Source organism: Vespa mandarinia, chromosome 3 (genome assembly GCF_050613455.1).
Source record: "Vespa mandarinia isolate Hongniang chromosome 3, ASM5061345v1, whole genome shotgun sequence".
NCBI lineage: Eukaryota > Metazoa > Arthropoda > Insecta > Hymenoptera > Vespidae > Vespa > Vespa mandarinia.
In genome coordinates, this window is record NC_140812.1 from 11,751,616 (window position 1) to 11,770,101 (window position 18,486).

General features: G+C 36.6%; 1 protein-coding gene across 2 annotated transcripts in view; it reads right to left on the reverse strand.

Annotated features, from left to right (window-relative positions):
* The window catches only part of LOC118445050 (uncharacterized), a 106,227-nt gene that overhangs the window by 68,481 nt on the left and 19,260 nt on the right, over positions 1-18,486 (reverse strand). Inside the window, exon 1 of one of the 2 annotated variants that reach the window (XM_035873961.2) lies at positions 14,439-14,684. The exons of the other annotated variant lie outside the window; for it this stretch is intronic. Within the exon in view, the coding sequence (XP_035729854.2) occupies positions 14,439-14,669 (231 nt within the window). The 5' untranslated portion in view covers positions 14,670-14,684. Of the gene's footprint in view, positions 1-14,438; positions 14,685-18,486 lie in introns of those variants that run through there. 2 annotated transcript variants of the gene reach the window in all.

Sequence of the window (18,486 nt, forward strand, 5' to 3'; positions counted from 1 at the left end):
GCCTATATTATTATACGTATAAACAAAATGTTGTTTTTGGGAAAAAAGAAAAAAAAAAAGAAAAAAAAAAAGAAAAATTCAAAAACTTCTTTTCACTTTCCAAGCGTTTCTTTGCGTTGAACCACGTGAAAAAGTAATTTTTTTCTCTCGCCTTTGTTTCATTGCTTTTTTCTTCTTTTTTTTTTTTATTTTGTTTTTCTTGTTACACCACACGCAAGTTCATAATATCTCTATATTTATACAAAGTATTATATTAAATCAAAACTTTTCCTCTCGTTTACAACGCATTTATTTTCTTTATTCTACGTGAACGAGTCGAGTCTTTTTCTTTCGTGTTTTTATTTTCTTCTTTTTTTTTTTCGTTTATTTTTTAATTAAATACTACACGTAACTGTAGATATATATATATATATATATATATATATATATATATATACATATGTATATATAATCTATTCATGTGAACAAAATACTATCGAAGAATCTTTTTTTTCACATTTCACGCGTTGTTGCGTCATTTTCCACGTGAAAACGTGGTAATTCTTTTCTTTCGCTTCCTTTTGTTTCTTTTTTGTTCTTTTCTATTTTTTTCTCCCATTTTTTTTCTCCTTTTAAATACTACGTATTAAATGCCTTTATATTTATATATATAAAAATACTATTGAAGAAGCTTTTCTTTTTGCTTTCCAAGCGTTTATTTGCTTTAATCTACTCGAACAAGTAGCTGTTTAACTTCCTTTTATTTCTCTGATATTATTACGTATATAACAAAACATACGTGTATATATATATATATATATATAGAATTTGTTTATACAAATAATTATATAAATAAATATATATATATATATTTGCAGGTTTATTTAAACTTTAGGATGAAATGATGCCAATTGAAAATTTAATATAAATTTACGAATAAACAACACGATTAAAAAAAAAATATTCGAAATGTTATTATTTACTGACATACAATATTTTATATATATATACACACACACACACACATATATATATATAAATATATATATAAACAAAATGCAAAATACGTAATTAAATCTTTTATAATTTGAAAAATGAAGATCGGCATGTAGATACCTGCCGCTTCTTGGTATTTCAACAGAAACTGTTGATGGGAGATGCCAAACGTTATTGAACATCGAATATCTCGACGTAGATTTCTCTGAGGAGAGAAATAGAGAGAGAGAGAGAGAGATAGATAGAGGACTATGTACTTACTTGCCTTGTACGTGTCCTCTGTACGTATGTAATGCACAACTTGTGTGTGTATATATGTACGCACGCGTATATGTTTGCGAGTCCACGTAGCACGAGAGCGTGGTTACACTGTCCTAAATCGTGAGACGAATTCCTAAGGAAGCAACGACGAGAGGATATCGATGACCATCCGCGTCGATTAGAAAATTCTTTACGAACTTTTCTGTTCTAAATTTTATTAAACAATTTCTAATAATATCGCACCTAAATTTAATTATTAAACTAGAGTTTTATATATATATATATATATATATATATATATATATATATATATATATGAAGAAGAAAAAAGAGAAAAAGAAAATAATAATAATAATAATAATAATAATAATAATAATAATAATAATAATAAATAATTAATCTTATGAACGAACCTTTAAAAGTCATATATTCAAATCTAGAAATCAACGATGTTCTACTATGCATAATATTACGTTAGTGTGTTTGTTAATTGTGTGAACATTGATTATGAAAATGAACTCGAAAATCGAAAACCAACACGAATATCGGGGATATCGTTAACTGTATATAAACTCTAATACCGATAACATTCTCACAGTAATCATCGATACCAATATTCCCGCCTCTCTCCATCGTACTTCAAAACCCTTCGTTACTACTTTACTGCATCGCTAAGTGCAAATTTACATGCGAGGAAAGATACTTTTCGAATTGGGCAATTATCCTAGCCCTTTTATCAGATCCCAACGCCCTTTTATTAGGGCTCCTTTATCGCGTGATTCGCAATTTAAACGTAAAACCCGAAAGTACAAATTTTACTTATAAAAATATCGTAATATTCATTGAATTTCTTTATTAAACCTGTAATCACATTAAATCTAAATTAACATTTGTTAAAGTTCTCTCTCTCTCTCTCTCTCTCTCTCTCTCTCTGTCTCCCTCTTTCTCGTTTTTTAATTCTAATAACTTCATTTTATTTATAAAAATGTAATCGTATACTCGTTCATCCGCCATTTCTTAAAAGATCTAATCACACGAATCCAATTAACATTTCGTTCTTTCTCTCTCTCTCTCCCTCTCTCTTCAATACAGATTTCGAATATAATATCGTTTATTTGATTATTCCCATTAATTCTGATTCCATAATTGGTCTAATTCGTAATAAAATCAACGGTAATTGTTAACCAAGTACGGCGACGACTTTTGCTTAACCTTTCATTTAATTCTTCAATTTAGTTCACTTATTCAACTTTACCCGACGTTTATTTGGGTAAACATACTTTTCAAATACACATATAAAATCTCTCAACACAACCGAGGGCAAAGAATTTAGTCAACGTAGTTGATTTTTAATGTCACCACGCTTTACATATTTCTTCTTTACAAGGACAAGATAGTAGTAAAAGAGTATGCTTGAGACAAGAGGGAAGAGGTGGGGGTGGGGGATGGGCGGGCAAGGAATGTGAGAGTATTTGAAATCTCCGGTGTCCTTTGATAGATAATATTTTTACTTTCAAACTTTTCTAAGCGCGCTTGCTTCTTCTATCTTTGACTCTGCCATCACCGACTTCGAGGAGAAGGAGGAGGACGAGGAGGAAGAGCAAGAGTATATTATATTTGCAGAAAGTTCAAAAGGAAAGCCGACAGTGGCCCTTTTCGCATGCCGTATATGTATTCAAGCATGGCCCAACTTCGACCTTTTTTCTATCTCTCTCTCTCTTTCCCTTTTATACTAACATCTCTTTTTCTCTCTTTCTCTTTCTTCCACACAAATACATACGCATATATATATATATATATATATATATATATATATATTTCTATCTTTCTGGTACGTTCACGAGATCCAAACGAAACGAGAACGGAAAGGAACTCTTGATTAAAATGAGTGCACCGTCAACGGTAGACGAAATATAGTTTCAGGAAAAGATAAGAGAGATAAGAAGTAAGAATAAGAGAGAGTAAGAGTAACAGAGAGAGAGAGAGAGAGAGAGAGAGAGTGAGAGAGAGAGAAACGAAAACTAGTTATCATTCATTCAACGGGAAATGAAGTACCACAGTCTAAGTCAAGTTCACTCGCAGAGATCGTTGGAAAAGTGAATGAAATATTTTCTCGTTCTATCTAATATTTTTCCATCTTTATTCTTTTGTTTTATCTGTCCCTTTAAAAAATCATCATAATGATTATTTAGCTTTAAATCTTCTCACGCCTCGCGAAAAAATGTTCGCGCAAATTCGAAACATTTATCATTCGATTATTAATCAATTGAATTGTGACAATTAAAACGTGACAACTTTCTTTTCTAGTAACGTGAAAAAGAAAAAAATAAATAAAAGTAAAAGAAAGAAAAAAGAAAAAAAAGAAAAAATGTAAATGACATACAAAAAGATAATGTTAAATTCTATTCAATGAGATTAACATTTGCAGGATCAACGAAATATTTCGTCGTGGATCGTGTCAAAGATAAAGCGAGTTAATTAAATACGAAAGTTTCTTAGGATGAAAAGGGATGAAGGGAGGCTAAAGGGTAGGGTGATGATTTAAGGACAATGAACGAAGGAATAAGATAATAATAAGACATTGTCGCGTATCACGCGTTACGAGAATACACAATACATAAATTCGTTCATCCGTATGTATATATATATATGTATAAATATATATATATACATATATATATGTATTCTATGCACTTGTACATAAATACATATGTATGTATATACGTATAAGGATAAGTATCTATGTACCATATATGTATACTTGCTACTTCTGTCGTAGATAATGCAACGACGAGAATGAACGAGCATAATTTTCAGAGAAACTCAAGTATGATAGATTATGATGATTCGCGTGCTTCAATTTTAGGAAAGAAATTTTTCATCGCGATATTCCGTTTGTTTGAGTTGAATGTTAAAAAAAAAAAAAAAAAAAAAAAAAGAAGAAGAGAAAAAAAGAAAGAAAAAAAAATAATTTTCGTTAAAGAAACGAAAAACAAAAATGAAACAAAAAGAGAGAAAGAGAGAGAGAGAGAGAGAGAGATGCATCGCATTTTAAAAATAATGACGTTCCCAATCATCCACATTCCCCCTTCTCTCCATTCCCTTCCATATCCAAGTCTCTCCCCTCGTAACTCTTAATAAACAAATAATCGATATTATTTGCTATAAAAAAATTTCTTCTCTTTTTTTTTACGAGGTAAGCGAGAAAGAGAAGTCCGCAAAAGAAAAGAAAAGAAAAAAAAAAAAGAAAGAAAGAAAGAAAAAGAGAGCGATCGGTCGATTTAGAAGGTAAGAAAATTCTTCGAAAGGTTTCGACGGGAGATTTATCGATCCCCATGGTCATAAGTTTGACAAAAACCATATATAGCATATACGAGAGAATGCGTCCAGGGATATGGGTGGCGATAGCGTCCCTACCCCTTCGACTACCCGTTATTCCCCTACTCTTTTACAATTCACTCTCTTCGTCTCTACTAAACCTTCTCGTTCTAGCTTTCTTCCTCCCAAACCTCTTTTCCACCATTACTACCACCTCCGTTACAACCACCTTCTCTTCCTCCCACATCGGCGCCGTCGTCATCGTCGTCGTCGTCGTCGTCGTCGTCGTCGTTCTTCCTAGCCCCAAGCGCAATTTAACTTGCAAATTTATCCTCTCTCGCAGCTTTCGCCAAGGGCTTTAACAAGTACTATCCGGGGATGCAATTTTTAACACATGTTCCATTCGTTCGTTCGTTCGTTCGTGTTCACGCTGAGGTCCAGGAGGAAAAAAAACTCGATCATCTTTCTCTGTCTTTCTTTATTTTCTACTCCTTCTTCTTCTTTTTGTTTCGTTCCTCCCCTTCTTCTTCTTTTATCCCGCAACAGATTTCCTTTTTTTTTCTTTTCTTTCTTTCTTCTATTCCTTTTTTTTTCTTTTCTCTTTTGTAAATTTTCCTCTCCAAGAGTTCGCGATGTAAAAGTTTCGATTTAACGGGATACAGAGAGAATCTCCTTCCTTTTTCAATTCTACACCTGTACCTTCCATCTTTCTCTTTCTCTCTCTCTCTCTCTCTCTCTCTCTCTTTCTATCTATCTAACTAACTATCTATCGATCTATCTATCTATCTCACTCACTCTATATTTCTCTTTCTATCTTTTACATCCTCCGATCGACACGATTTAACGACGACCATACACGTTACCGATTACTGGTTATTGGCCACTATAAAACCTAGATGATACAACGTTATAACGTTTATACCTATCAACGTTTGACTGTCATCATGTTTTTCTACGTTAACATTTCTCAAAAATTATCGAGTTACAAATATATCCCCGACTCATTCCTCTCGTTTTTCCTTTTCCTTTTCTTTTCTATTTCATAAAATGAATTTTAATTATTTTCAAATTCATCTCTCATACGTGTTATCTCCGCGAGTATGAATTGTTTCTTTTTCTTTTTTTTTTTTTTCCTTTTCGTTCGATTTTACACGTTTATCATTTATTAAAATCAAAATCGTCGCTTTTCGTTAAATTAGAAAGAGATAAGAAGAAAGATAAAACAATGATAAAATTCAAAATGGTGAGAAAGGAAGAGAAAAAGAGAATGCGCGCGTGAGAATGAAAGAGAGAGAGAGGGAGAGGAGGGAAATCTCTCTTATCCTTTAGATGACGTGAAAAGATGACGAGAACTTTTTTTTGGTTGACAAGAAGAAAAGAACAGAAATTTTATACGTAAAAATGGGGAGTCAGAGTAACATGGAACCCCCTTATCCTCCCCTCCTTGAGGAGCTTAACATCAAAATCCTCGCGCGTTCTTGACGAAGTATTATATTTCACTAAAACTCGGATTAACTCGGATACATAATATGTACATCCGAGCCGGATACGTTTTTCCCTTATTCTTAACCCCCTCTTCTACATCCAACCCCAACCCTAAGCCTTCCTTTTTTTTCTTCTCATTCCACCGAATTCACTCGACGAGAGAATAATATACGAGGTAACTCCACCGCGTTGCAATCGTCCTTTTATTTATTTTTCTTCTTTCGTTTCTTTCTTTTTTCTTTTTTTTTTTTTTTTTTTCTTCTTTTTCTTCTAATATAATCGAAGAAGTACAATAACTGAGTTGAAAAAGAAAATGGTAAAAAAGAAAGAAACTGAACGAGCAAATAAATAAATTCTGACATCATCGACAGCTCGAAATGATTTTCTACGTGAGAGAAACCCAATCGCAATTACAAAGTTTGCCATTAATGTCGTTGACGTCGATGAAAGTGCAATTGCAATTACCACGGTGCGCACGTTTGTGTTCTTGAATCGGTAGCACCAATGCAACGATTATATAGTAGTTCTCGATTGAAACGCGAAATTGACGTTGCAGACTTGTTCTCTCTCTCTCTCTCTCTCTCTCTGTCTCTCTCTCTCTGTCTCTCTCCTTCTCTATCTGAACGGAGATGGGAGCAACGAACGATCGCATAATTCTCCACGCAATTACGATCGATCGAACGATCGATCGATCGATCTTTTCTTCTCTTCCGAGTACGAGTATCAGCCAGGTAAAACAATCTTTTGTATTATATTTACCGTCGAGTTCTCCGTCGGTCCAGAGAAAATATATAAATTAATTACGATTCATTTCTATGTATAGATATAATCAAATAACAAATAAAATAATTGATAAATGAAAATTTATTTGTAGAGAACAAATTTTATTTCCGAGCTATTTCGATACTGATCATCTCGTAACGATCCTCCTCTATGGTCGACGTAAAAAAATATAAAAATTCATTATAATTGTAATCAAGCTGAAATTAATTCGCAAATGTAAAACTCGATATCTCGATCCGATTTGCAATTCGATCTCTACGCTCTTTCGACTATGATATTTTGTAATCGAGCTTTTGTTTTCTCTTCTCGTCCACGTAGAAAAAAAAAATATATATATATATATATGGAAAAAAAAAAATGAAAAAATGAAAAAGAATAATAATAATAATAATCCCAATCGAGTAGAAATTAATTTGAAAATGAAAATGAAAATGAAAATGAAAATGAAAATGAAAATGAAAAAAAAAGAAAAAAAAAGAAAAGAAAAAAAAATTCGATATCTCGATTCGGCTCGCAAATTGGATATCTCTGCTCTTTCAATTTTAATATTTCGTAACAATCACGAGCTCGGCCCTCTTCGTCGATGGAGAAAAATAAAATAAAAATGAAGAAAAAAGAAAAAAGAAAAAAGAAAAAGAAAACGTAACTAATAATTGCGAACGAGTAGAAATTAATTTGCAGATCGAAAAATTCGATATCTTGAACAACGAGGATTGCAATTTTACCTATATTCTCTTTCCATTTCTATTAAATGATATTTCGTAATGACGAAACTACAATTATCCCAGTATAATTTTTCATCCTGTACCGTACAAAAATATATAATAATTCATTAGAATTGTAATCGTAGATCGAAATTAATTCGCGAGTGATAAGTTCGATATAATTCGACGTGGTTAGTAAAATTCGATATATCTGTCTTTTCGATGATGATATTTCGTCGTCTTGATAGGTTTGTTGGCGGCACTTGACACTCGACAAAGAGAGAGAGAGAGAGAGAGAGAGAGAGAATGAGAGAGAAATAGGACTATACGAAAACTAAACCGCAAAATTGACGCTCGAGCGAGCTTTCGAAACGATCCACCAACAAGCATCACCTTCATTATCGTTATCCAGGGGTTCAGTATCTGTAAACCAGCTGGACCGCTCCCGAGGGAAGTGTTGTCGCGTTAACGTAAACAGAATAATCCCTTTGTCATCCGACGATCGTGATGCGCGTTCATCCCTCTCGAGCATTCGCGTGAAACCGGCCGTCACTGACACTTGTCACGGGGAAAACAAAAGTCCCATTTAACTGCGTGATTCACAAACCTTTTGAAATTGTTGGCCCGATCATACAAATCGAAATCATTTACATCATTTTTCATTTATATTTTATGATATATTGCCGAGAATCGTATCGCCGATTTTATTCAATTATTACCTCAAATTTATTTTTTATTATCATTTATTATGTGTATATATATATATATGTGTGTGTGGGTGTGTGTGTGTGTACATAATGAAATATGAACTTCGTCTCTCCTGTTATAGATAACTCGAAAAAAAGCACTCGATATGCGGTATTAAATAATAGTAATAAATAAAGAAAAAAATAAAATGAAATGAAATGAAATAAAATATAAGATAAGAGAAAAATTATTTTCTAAAAATTGATACGCAAAGAATACACTATAATGATATTAATGATATTAATGATCATTATATTATGGTATAATACATTGTATAATTATTATTTATTACAATATATATTAATTTAGTAAATTTTCGAAAAAGAGAATTGAGAGATTAATAGTTTTAAATAGTTATAGAATAATGTATCAGGGGATTTTCTCCTGTGGTCGCTTCGATCGCTAGCTTAATCAGGAAAGTTTTAAGTTAAGCTATAAAGTTGACGTTCGTTCGTTCAAGACAAGAAACTTTTCGCGTTTTTTCGTACTCTTAGCGTGCCTTTTAATTGTTCTAATTTTAAGTTTAACACGTTCAAACAATGCGACCAAGGAATTATCCTAAAGAATTTCGAGTTTAACTGTTCAGGATATTTCGTCAGATTATACGACTCGTTTGAATCGACTAGTTTCACAATGGACGAATGAATTGCTCGATGATCTCTTGACGTAACTTTGCGAACGTGATAAATCGACAGTAAGCAAGACAGATATATAGATAGACAGAGAGAGAGAGAGAGAGAGAGAGAGAGAGAGAGAGAGAGAGAGAGGAGAGAGACAAAGTTAATCGTATGTTCGTGCATACATAGATATGTTACTCGTCGATGACGATTAATCATCATAGAAACGACGATGACAAGCCTCGATATAATCTCGCGTCGCCGTCTTCTTCAACACTCTACAATATTACCAAGTTAAGCTCCTAGTAACAGCTGCCCAATGTACGATTTAGCCTCGTACACGATGATTGTTTCCCTTCGAAATCTTTCCCGACGAACGTTTTAACATAGTGCTCGATTAGATCGATCGAACGATTTTCGACATAGACGAAGACAGATAACGAATAGACAGAAGGAGAGAGTATGTCGTTCAAGAAAAAAGAAATGAAGTAAAAAAAAAAAAAAAAAAAAAAAAAAAAAAAAAAGGCTATAGAAAGCTAAAACTCGTGTTAAGAGGAAGAGCAAAGAGTAAACCGTATTTTCTCGGGATGAACGTATCGAAGAGAAGAGTTTAATGTGTGGACAAGGGTACAAAAAAAAAAAAAGAAAAAAAAAAGAAAAAAGAGAGACAAAGAAGATTAAGAGATTAGAGCAAATGATGGAGATATTTGAAGAAGTAGAAGAAGAAGAAAAAAAAAAAAGAAAGAAAGAAAAAGAAAATGAAAATGAAAAAAAAAGAAAAAAGGGATTCTTTGGATCTATTCGTCGTTCCATTTAACGGTACGTAAATAATTACGATGAACGAGATTGGATTAAAAGATTCGTCGAAGGAAGGGATCGACGAGAAGGGCGCGGGGCGTGGGGTTGGTTGGTTCGATGGGCGAATGGGGGGGGAAGGGAGGCGAAGAGGGGTTAGAGAGGGGAGACTTAGTGGCAAGGAAGAGGTGGCTTCGCGGTTCCACGCGTCCGCTCTTTTCTCACGGAATGACTTTTACCGGGAAAGGAATGTACCGGACAGCGTGCCAGAGAGAATAAAATCATTGCGAGGGGTCGCGGTCGAGTTCAACGACACGATCTCTTTCTCTCTCTCTCTCTCTCTCTCTCTCTCTCGGTGTCTTTCAATACCTCTCTTTCTCTCTTTGGTCGTCGAGCTGAAAGAGAATGGATCGAAAGGATCGACGGAGATCTCCTCTGTGGCTGTTTTCTACCAAAGCGTACCGTATGTATGCAATGTACGTATGTAAGTAACTAAGTACTTAATTATCTAGTTGCAATTACGACTTTTGCCCTAGGTATATTGTACTCTCTTTTTCTCTTCTTTTCTCTTTATTTATTCGCTTTTATTTATCTCTTTATATATCTATCTATCTATCTATCTATTGATTGGCATAACGATTTCGCGCAACGACATATTGTTCTCTCGATGGTCCGATCCCAATATTTATGACTTTCGATAACGATAAAACGATTCCCGATCGCGATAAAATGTTCCTGCGATTATGCAAATATTCAAAATCAGTCACACACATACACATAATGTAATACATAGTAGTCTTCTTCTTTTTCTCTTTTTCAAAGCACATGAAATAGAAGGGGAGAGAGATAGAGAGAGAGAGAGAGAGAGAGAGAGAAGAGATTGAAAAAGAACCATCGGAGGAAATTGGTCCGCATCGATTTTTTGAGATACGAATATACGTCTTTGAATGAAAAGAGGTGAGAAGAATCGACATCTCGCGTGACTGTCGATACCATCATTCTCTCTCTTTTTATTATTTTATTTCGAATGCCATCATCCTCCTGGCTAAAAGAGAGAGAGAGAGAGAGAGAGGCAGAGAAAGAGAAACAGAAAGAGAGACAGAAAGAGAGCGATAGAGAGAGAGAGAGAGAGAGAGAGAGAGAAAGAGAAAAGAGAGGGAAAGAGAAAAGGTCAGGATATTTATGAGCGTCCTTCGAGCTCAGAGGCGCAGCCGGAAAGAATTTTCAGTCGGGCGCAACCCTAGTATAAGAACCCGCGAGTGCCTAGCGCGATACTATTTTTGGCCATCTGGTGCAAGGTTGGATGGCCGCGCGAAACGACACTTTGTCTGTTGTGCCACAAAAAGTTTCATGGAATAAGCCGAAATCGTACGAAAAATCAAAACCTCTTTCCAATGGTAGATATATAATACACGTGTTACTACAGCTGTCGAAAATACCAAATTCGACTTTCAAATTAAATTATTACATACGTCTACGTACATATATACGTACGTACATAAGTAGCTACTTAAATACATATATGTATGTATATTTCTTCTCTTATCCCATATAAAAATATTTATACACACACACACACACACACACACACACACAGATATATATTTAGTAACCATTCGAATGACTAAAGATCGTATATAATTTTAAAACATGAGTAAAGTTATTTCTTTCCATATACCCTAGAGTGCTAAATTATTCGAAAATGTTTTCGATAAAATATACAAGAAATAATCGTAAAACGAATATTTAATCCTCGGTAAACTACCAAAGCTAACCACTTTCTTTCTCTATCTCTCTCTTTTTCCCCCTCTTCTTTTTTTTCTTCCTCCTCCCTTTTACGCGGAAGCGAACGAGAACTACACGGAGGTCACGTGCCATTAGCCGATAGGATGGTAACATTTGCTTAACACGATAGTGCCATTTCGCTTAGCTATATCCTTAAGGTATTGTCAAGAGACGATACATACTGCACAAGCCGTGTGGAAACGAGCGTGTCTTCGCACGTTTGGTTACATCTAATCGGTTCTCAGCTTCTAACGCGAATGCTCTACAACTCAACCTCCCCATCACCATTTTCTCTCTCTCTCTCTCTCTCTCCCTCTCTCTCTCTCTCTCTCTCTCGATCTTCCTTACTCCTTATAGCAAGAACATCGGAGTCTTCTGCTACCGTATTCGCGAGACAGTAACTAATTTCTCTTGCTAATGAACATCTTATAGAGGAGTAATCTTTTCTCTCTCTCTCTCTCTCTTTCTCTATGTAGGTAGGTACATACTTAATTACGTTCTCCATGTTCAATCGTCTCTCTCAACTTCTAATGTATATAAGTCGGGGCGACAAAGTATAACGAAAATGTGTGTATCTATGTATGTGTGTATCTATGTATGTATGTATGTATGTGTGTATGTGTGTGTATGCGTTTGTGTGTGACAACGAAAGACTCATTATCAGTCTTCGACAAGACCGAAATCGAGATCTAAATCGAGATCGAAAGATAGAGCGAGAGAAAGAGAGAGAGAGAGAGAGAGAGAGAGAAAGAGAGAAAGAAAAATTAGAAAAGTTTAGGGGAAGTTTACTTGACTCCATCTCACCTCACCCTCTTTAATTTTCCCACCTCTTTTCCACCCTTCTATAAATTCACGCCACGCTTCAGCTTCGCTCGTATCTGTTTTCAAACGACGAACGCGTTTCGAAAGCTATAATTGTTTCCTAGAATACACCAATAAACAAAGTTTATTCTACGAACAACGGAATAAATTCTAATGGAATTTCCATAAATATCTCAATCGTATAAAATATCACAAAAGGGCTTATGTAAAACGAAAGCTGATGTAAAACGATTCCCAGTACCTTACATAGGTCAGTTTCACGAAATAGGTCATTTCATTCTTAAAGTACTACGATTCTCTGACATCTCTATCTCTCTCTTTCTCTCTCTGATTCTGAAAAGAGCTTCAGAAAGGCTAAGAGAATGTTTGTAGCATCAAACAAGAGGTGGTAGCTTCTTCTTCTACTTTTTCTTCTTTCACTTCTTTTTCTTGAGCTTCTTCCAGCACAATCCGCCCTTCTCTAACATCTAACACCACCCCCAACCACCCGCCGTTCTTTCTTCATCTTTCTCTTATCCCCTACTTTTCTATCTCCTTTTCTCCTCGTTATATATATCTTCTCTATCTTTCTCTCACTGCTCTCTTTTCATCTGAATAAAAAAGATAGAGATGGATGGATAGATAGATAGATAGATAGATAGATAGATAAAAAGAGAGAGAGAGAGAGAGAGAGAGAGAGAGAGAGAGAGATGACAGGTACGTAGACTCAAGAGCAGGCGATCTTTGCATTCTCCGACGAGTATACGATGAGAAGGTTCAAGAAGACAGGAAGAGCACTGCCGCTGTCACGTTGAAGGTGCAGAAAGGGCAAAGGGAGGGAGAGAGAGAGAGAGAGAGAGGGAGAGAAGGAAGGGGCATCAGAAGAGAAATGGATAGTGCTTCTACACGTAACTACGTGATACCTAACCTACGTCTCTACGTGTCTCCATGCCGTGTCCATGCGTGTGTGCGCGCATGCGGACTCTAATTTTTGCCTATCACGAGCCCGCGTTCCACGAGCGTCACGCCGTCAACTTGGAGGATGGCTTCAGCCATGCCGCCCGCCAGAGATATATGGCCGCGGGCAGACCGGCAATGAGAACGTTGTCAGCGAGTTCATTAACGCGTCGCTCGCTAAATTCTCTCGCCTCGAGATCCAGCAGTGCGCGCGCGAGTTCCTCTCCTACCTACCTACCTACCTACCTACCTACCTACCTAAACGTCCATTTGCATATGAGTACCACAACCATTGGAATCGATCGAGAACTACGATTCTATCTATTCTTGTTAAGGTCATTCTAAATATAAACATGTTTAAGATACAACAAGGAAGACGTAGAGGAAAAAAGAAAGAAGAAAGAAACATATTATACGTGTATATACACACGTTTGTTTTTAAAAGATATCGTACGTAAACCTTGATACAGAGATGAAAGATATCGTGAGAGGAGAGAGGAGAGAGAGAGAGTAGAAAGAGAGAAAAAGAAAAAGAAAATAAAGAATTGGATTTTTCCAACCGAAAACGAAATCTTGCGTGTACCTAAGGAAGACGTATAGTTACTTACTTCCTTACCTACATACCTATATCGCGTATCCGTCTCTCTTAATGGCAAACCCAAAGGAGAACTACTCCAGACTATATTTATTCCTTTCGGCTGTTTCGTATCGAGAGAAAGAGAGAGAGAGAGAGAGAGAAAGAAAGGAGAGACGGACAGAGAGATAGAGAGAAAGAGAGTCACAGCTGCAATGTCAATACGATATGGGAGAAGCAAAGGCAGTCTTCTAGAAATCCAATACCTCTCCATCTCTGAGAAAGAGGAAGAAGATGAAGAAGACGAAGAAGAAGAAGACGCCTTAAAGTAAAAGAGGTTAAAAGGAGAATCGAATGACCTCGTATAGACGAACGTTCTTTGAATTCTTTTTAAAAGTCGATTGGAAGTAGACGTAAAACGTCTTCCCTATCGGGGAAGATCGAACGAATTAAAAAAAATGAAAAAAAAAAAAAAAAAAAAAAGAAAAAGAATAGATGAAGAAGAAGAATGATATTTCAATTTTGTACTTTTTCTTTTTTTGGAGGGGAGAGAGGCAGAGAGTGGGCGTAACCCTTTCTTCTTGTTTATGCTCTATTTCTAATTCGACGTCGTCTAAATCAAAAATAAATACTCACTTTCCTGGCAGTCCATTTGATGCAACGTATGGTGCCACCACACTTGGAATCGTCCACGAGAAGAAAGTGTTCGTTCTCCGAATCGGTTTCCATTTTCATTCGAGGAATCGGCAGGTTGTCGTCCGGTGGGACAACGTCATTGTCGCTGTCGAATGCAGATTCGGAATACTCCGTGATCGTCGATAGCCTCTTCCTGCGATCCTCGGATCCGTCTGTCGGAAATTGTTCCATCTCGAGGCACTTCGAATTACAGGTGACACGAGCCAAAACGCTATTTATTCTAATATTCTCTTTGATCGCACTTTGTTCCTCTTCGCGAGAACGAAAACGATATTACGTTCGCGGCACACGAGAATTTCACCGAGGAATATATACATATATATATATACATATATATATATATATATATACGTGTGTGTGTGTGTATGTATCACATACAGAGAAAGAGAGAGAGAGAGAGAGAAAGAGAGAGAGAAAGCAAGATAGATACAGAGAAGAGAGCTTTTAAATCTAGTCGAGGTACGTCCAAGGATTTAATCCTGTAATTGCATGCGTTAGCTTAATCTCGTAACCGTGGGCAACGGTGTAACTGTAGTACGGTACCGAGTAGAAGGTTACGGAGAAAGGTGGAAGAAGGGAACGCGACTGATTTACCGACCGAGCCTTTCGTTCGGACCACAGCGTGGAAAACGTTCTAGCAGCAGGATTATCTGCAGGAAGGACATCAAGCCGCCGCTCCTGGATACACGCGTTTGCACTTAGGCCTCTCCTATGTGTATCGTCACGATTCCTCGATCGATCTATCTACCTATCTATCCATCTATTTATCCATCTATCTATCTATCGATCGATCGATCGCTCGATCCGTTCGTTCGATCGATCGTTCGATCGTTCTCTCGATCTTTTCGATTACGGTAGAACGACGTCGTCAACAAATTTTGCCTTCTCTCATAACTTTCTTCGACTCATCCATTCGTTATATCTCTATTCTCGATCTATATCCATATTTACGTTAATTAAAGGTCATTCAATATGTTATAATAATTAAGTAATCGATGAAACGTAACTATGCGTCCTTACTTCTTTATTAATACATCTTTCGTTACACAGGCGGTCGTCTCTTCGAACTTTCACGCTCGGTCCAATTTTAAGGCTATTAAGGTTTCCTCTCACGGTCCGTGGTGGTATCGTTAATTCAAATGTCGTTGAAACACGCCGAGAATAATTAATTACACCGTGATCGCAAGGATGTGAACGCGAGCCGATGTTACTCGTACTTAAATAAGTATCTTTTCCCCTCTCCCTGCCCCCCAACCACCGCCCACTTAATCTACGTACAATATTACATACAAAACGATTTGTTCTCTTGTTTTTCTTATGTATTTTGTTTTCTCTTACTTCTCTCTAGATTTTTCCTAATCTTTTATTATTATTATTATTATTATTATTATTATTATTATTCTTTTTTTTGCTCTCTCTCTTTCTTTTTTTTCCTTTTTTTCACAAACAATACAACAACTTGCACGACAATGATTTACATAGGAGAAACCATATCGAATTCCGCGCGTCTGTTTTCATCGTTCCGCATGGTTCCATCTACACTTTTGTTATCTTCCTCTCTGCTAATTATCGAGAACGAACGATAATTGGCGAGTTAATAAGCTCGATCGTTTCTTTGCCTTCGCACGACTCCACACAACCAATGGCAACGTTTCTCTTTTATTTTTACTCTCATCTCTCTCTCTCTCTCTCTCTCTCTCTCTCTCTCTCTCTCTCTCTTTCTCTCTCTCTCTCTCTCTTCGTTCCTTCTTCTCTTCTTCGTTCTTTTGTTCTCTCTTCTTTTTTTTTTCTTTTTCGTAACAAACGTTTCGCAAAAAACGTAGCGGAACGATCGAGGAACGATTACGACGACGACGACGATGATGACGACGATGACAATGACGAAGACAACAACAACGACTACGACTACGACTACGACGACGGAGCAGAGAAGTAAACGCCTACCACGGCGCGTAACTGCGAGAGTACTGCAACTGGAGTAGCAGCATCAGCCAAGAGGACCGTTCCTCCTCTTCGTCTTTCGTGTGTCTTTGCGATCCTTCTCTCTTCAAGCGTCTTCCTCCTCTCCCTCTCCTCTTCTTTCTCTTCCTCCTCTTCTCATTTTTTCTTCCTCGTGCAAAAAAAGAAAGACCCCTATTTTTCACTAAATTTCCCGAAGAATTTAAAAAAAAAAAAAAAAAAAGAAAAAAAAACGAGAGAAAAGAACAAGAAAAAAAATGAAAAAAAGAAAAAAAGGAGAACAGTCAACGACACAGTGTCATCGTACTATACTATATATCTCTTTCTTTCTTTCTTTCTTTCTCTCTCTCTCTCTCTCTCTCTCTCTCTCTCTCTCTCTCTCTCTCTCTCTCTCTCTTACTCTCATCATCTTGACGTTCTTCATCATCGGTCACCACTAGCACGCTCAGACTTCACACTTTATATTTAGACGTAGGCGACGCGCGCTTTATTTCCACGCTGCTCTCTGTGGCTAACTCATGCTCATTCTCTCTCTCCCTCTCTCTCTCTCTCTCTCTCAGTCTCTTTCTTTCTTTCTCTTTTTCGCTCGTTTCAAGCGGGATCCAGATCGACCGGTATCTCTCTGTCCTTCTTCATCCTTCCCCCAGCTCTACCACCACCATGACGCTTCTTCGTCGACCATCGAGAGACAGACGAATACGTTCAACAGAACATGCCTCTTTCTCTCTCTCTCTCTCTCTCTATGCTTATACGTTGTGTCTATATGTATATGTATTGGTGCGTGGGCGGTTAACCACGTGCGTACGATAAACGCGAACGTCTGTTTCTCGTTGAAGTTACCACCACCACCACCATCTTCACCACCGTTGCCATCACCACCACAATCATCACCATTTACTACTACCATCATCGTCTTCGTCGTTGTTGTCGTCGCAGACACTCGTCTATTTTGGTGTCGGTACAATAATAACAATAATAACAACGACGACGATGACAACAACAAACGTATGACGTTTCTATATCTTCATATAACAGACGCAAGTTGACCTTTCAAGTGGTGAATTAATCAGTCAGGTAATAAGCTGATTTCCCGTCTTATTCTATTCTCTCTTCGATCCTCTCTTTCTTTCTCTCTCTCTCTCTCTCTCTCTCTCTCTCTCTTTCTGTCTGTATGTGTGCGTTTATCTGTTATGTGTTTATGCGTACGTGTAGATATACGTATTCACATGCTATAGCTGATGATCTTGATAAATAGAGTAACTAGCTAGATCGTCCTATAAAGCGACAATTTGATAGCGGAGCGTAACAGATCGTGGATCGTGACGTAATGACAGGGATGATACGATTATTTGCTCACGATCCTTACAATACAAGCTCCGCAATACAGGTTCCTCGTAATTGTAGTTTATTCCATCGAACATCCTCCTCTTCCTTCTCTACCCCTACGTAACTCGTCTGTTTCACGTTACGTTTAGTACTATGTATACACGTTCTACTAACCAATACGACGTCTAACTCGATATTCGCGAATTTTCGCAACGAAGAAAGAAAAAAAAAGGAAAAAGAAGAAGAAGAAGAAAAAAAATTCACTCTAATTCGTACGATAGCATTTTAAAACGTCTACGATGTATGTCCATACTTTATTTCTACGATGATAAGGATAATAAAGAAACTTTTTAGATTATAGTTTTCGATATGAACTAGAGTTATGTTTGAAAATCAACTACTATAACAACTAATATCAACTATATATATATATATATATAACATATATATATATATATATATGTATGTATGTGAGTGTGTATTGGGTGTATGTTTGTACGAAGTTCTGCGTTTGCAAACGTCCAACGCTTGCTCGAGAAGTGACGGTTATGATATTTGCGCTCGTAATTAAAAGTTCAGCTTCGTTACGTTCACCTCTCTCTCTCCCATTCCTGTCCCATCTCTCTTCTACCTCTACGAACACCTCTCCGTTCTACCACCACCTCCCCCTCACTGCACGGCTTATTTTTTTTCCTCCCTCGTA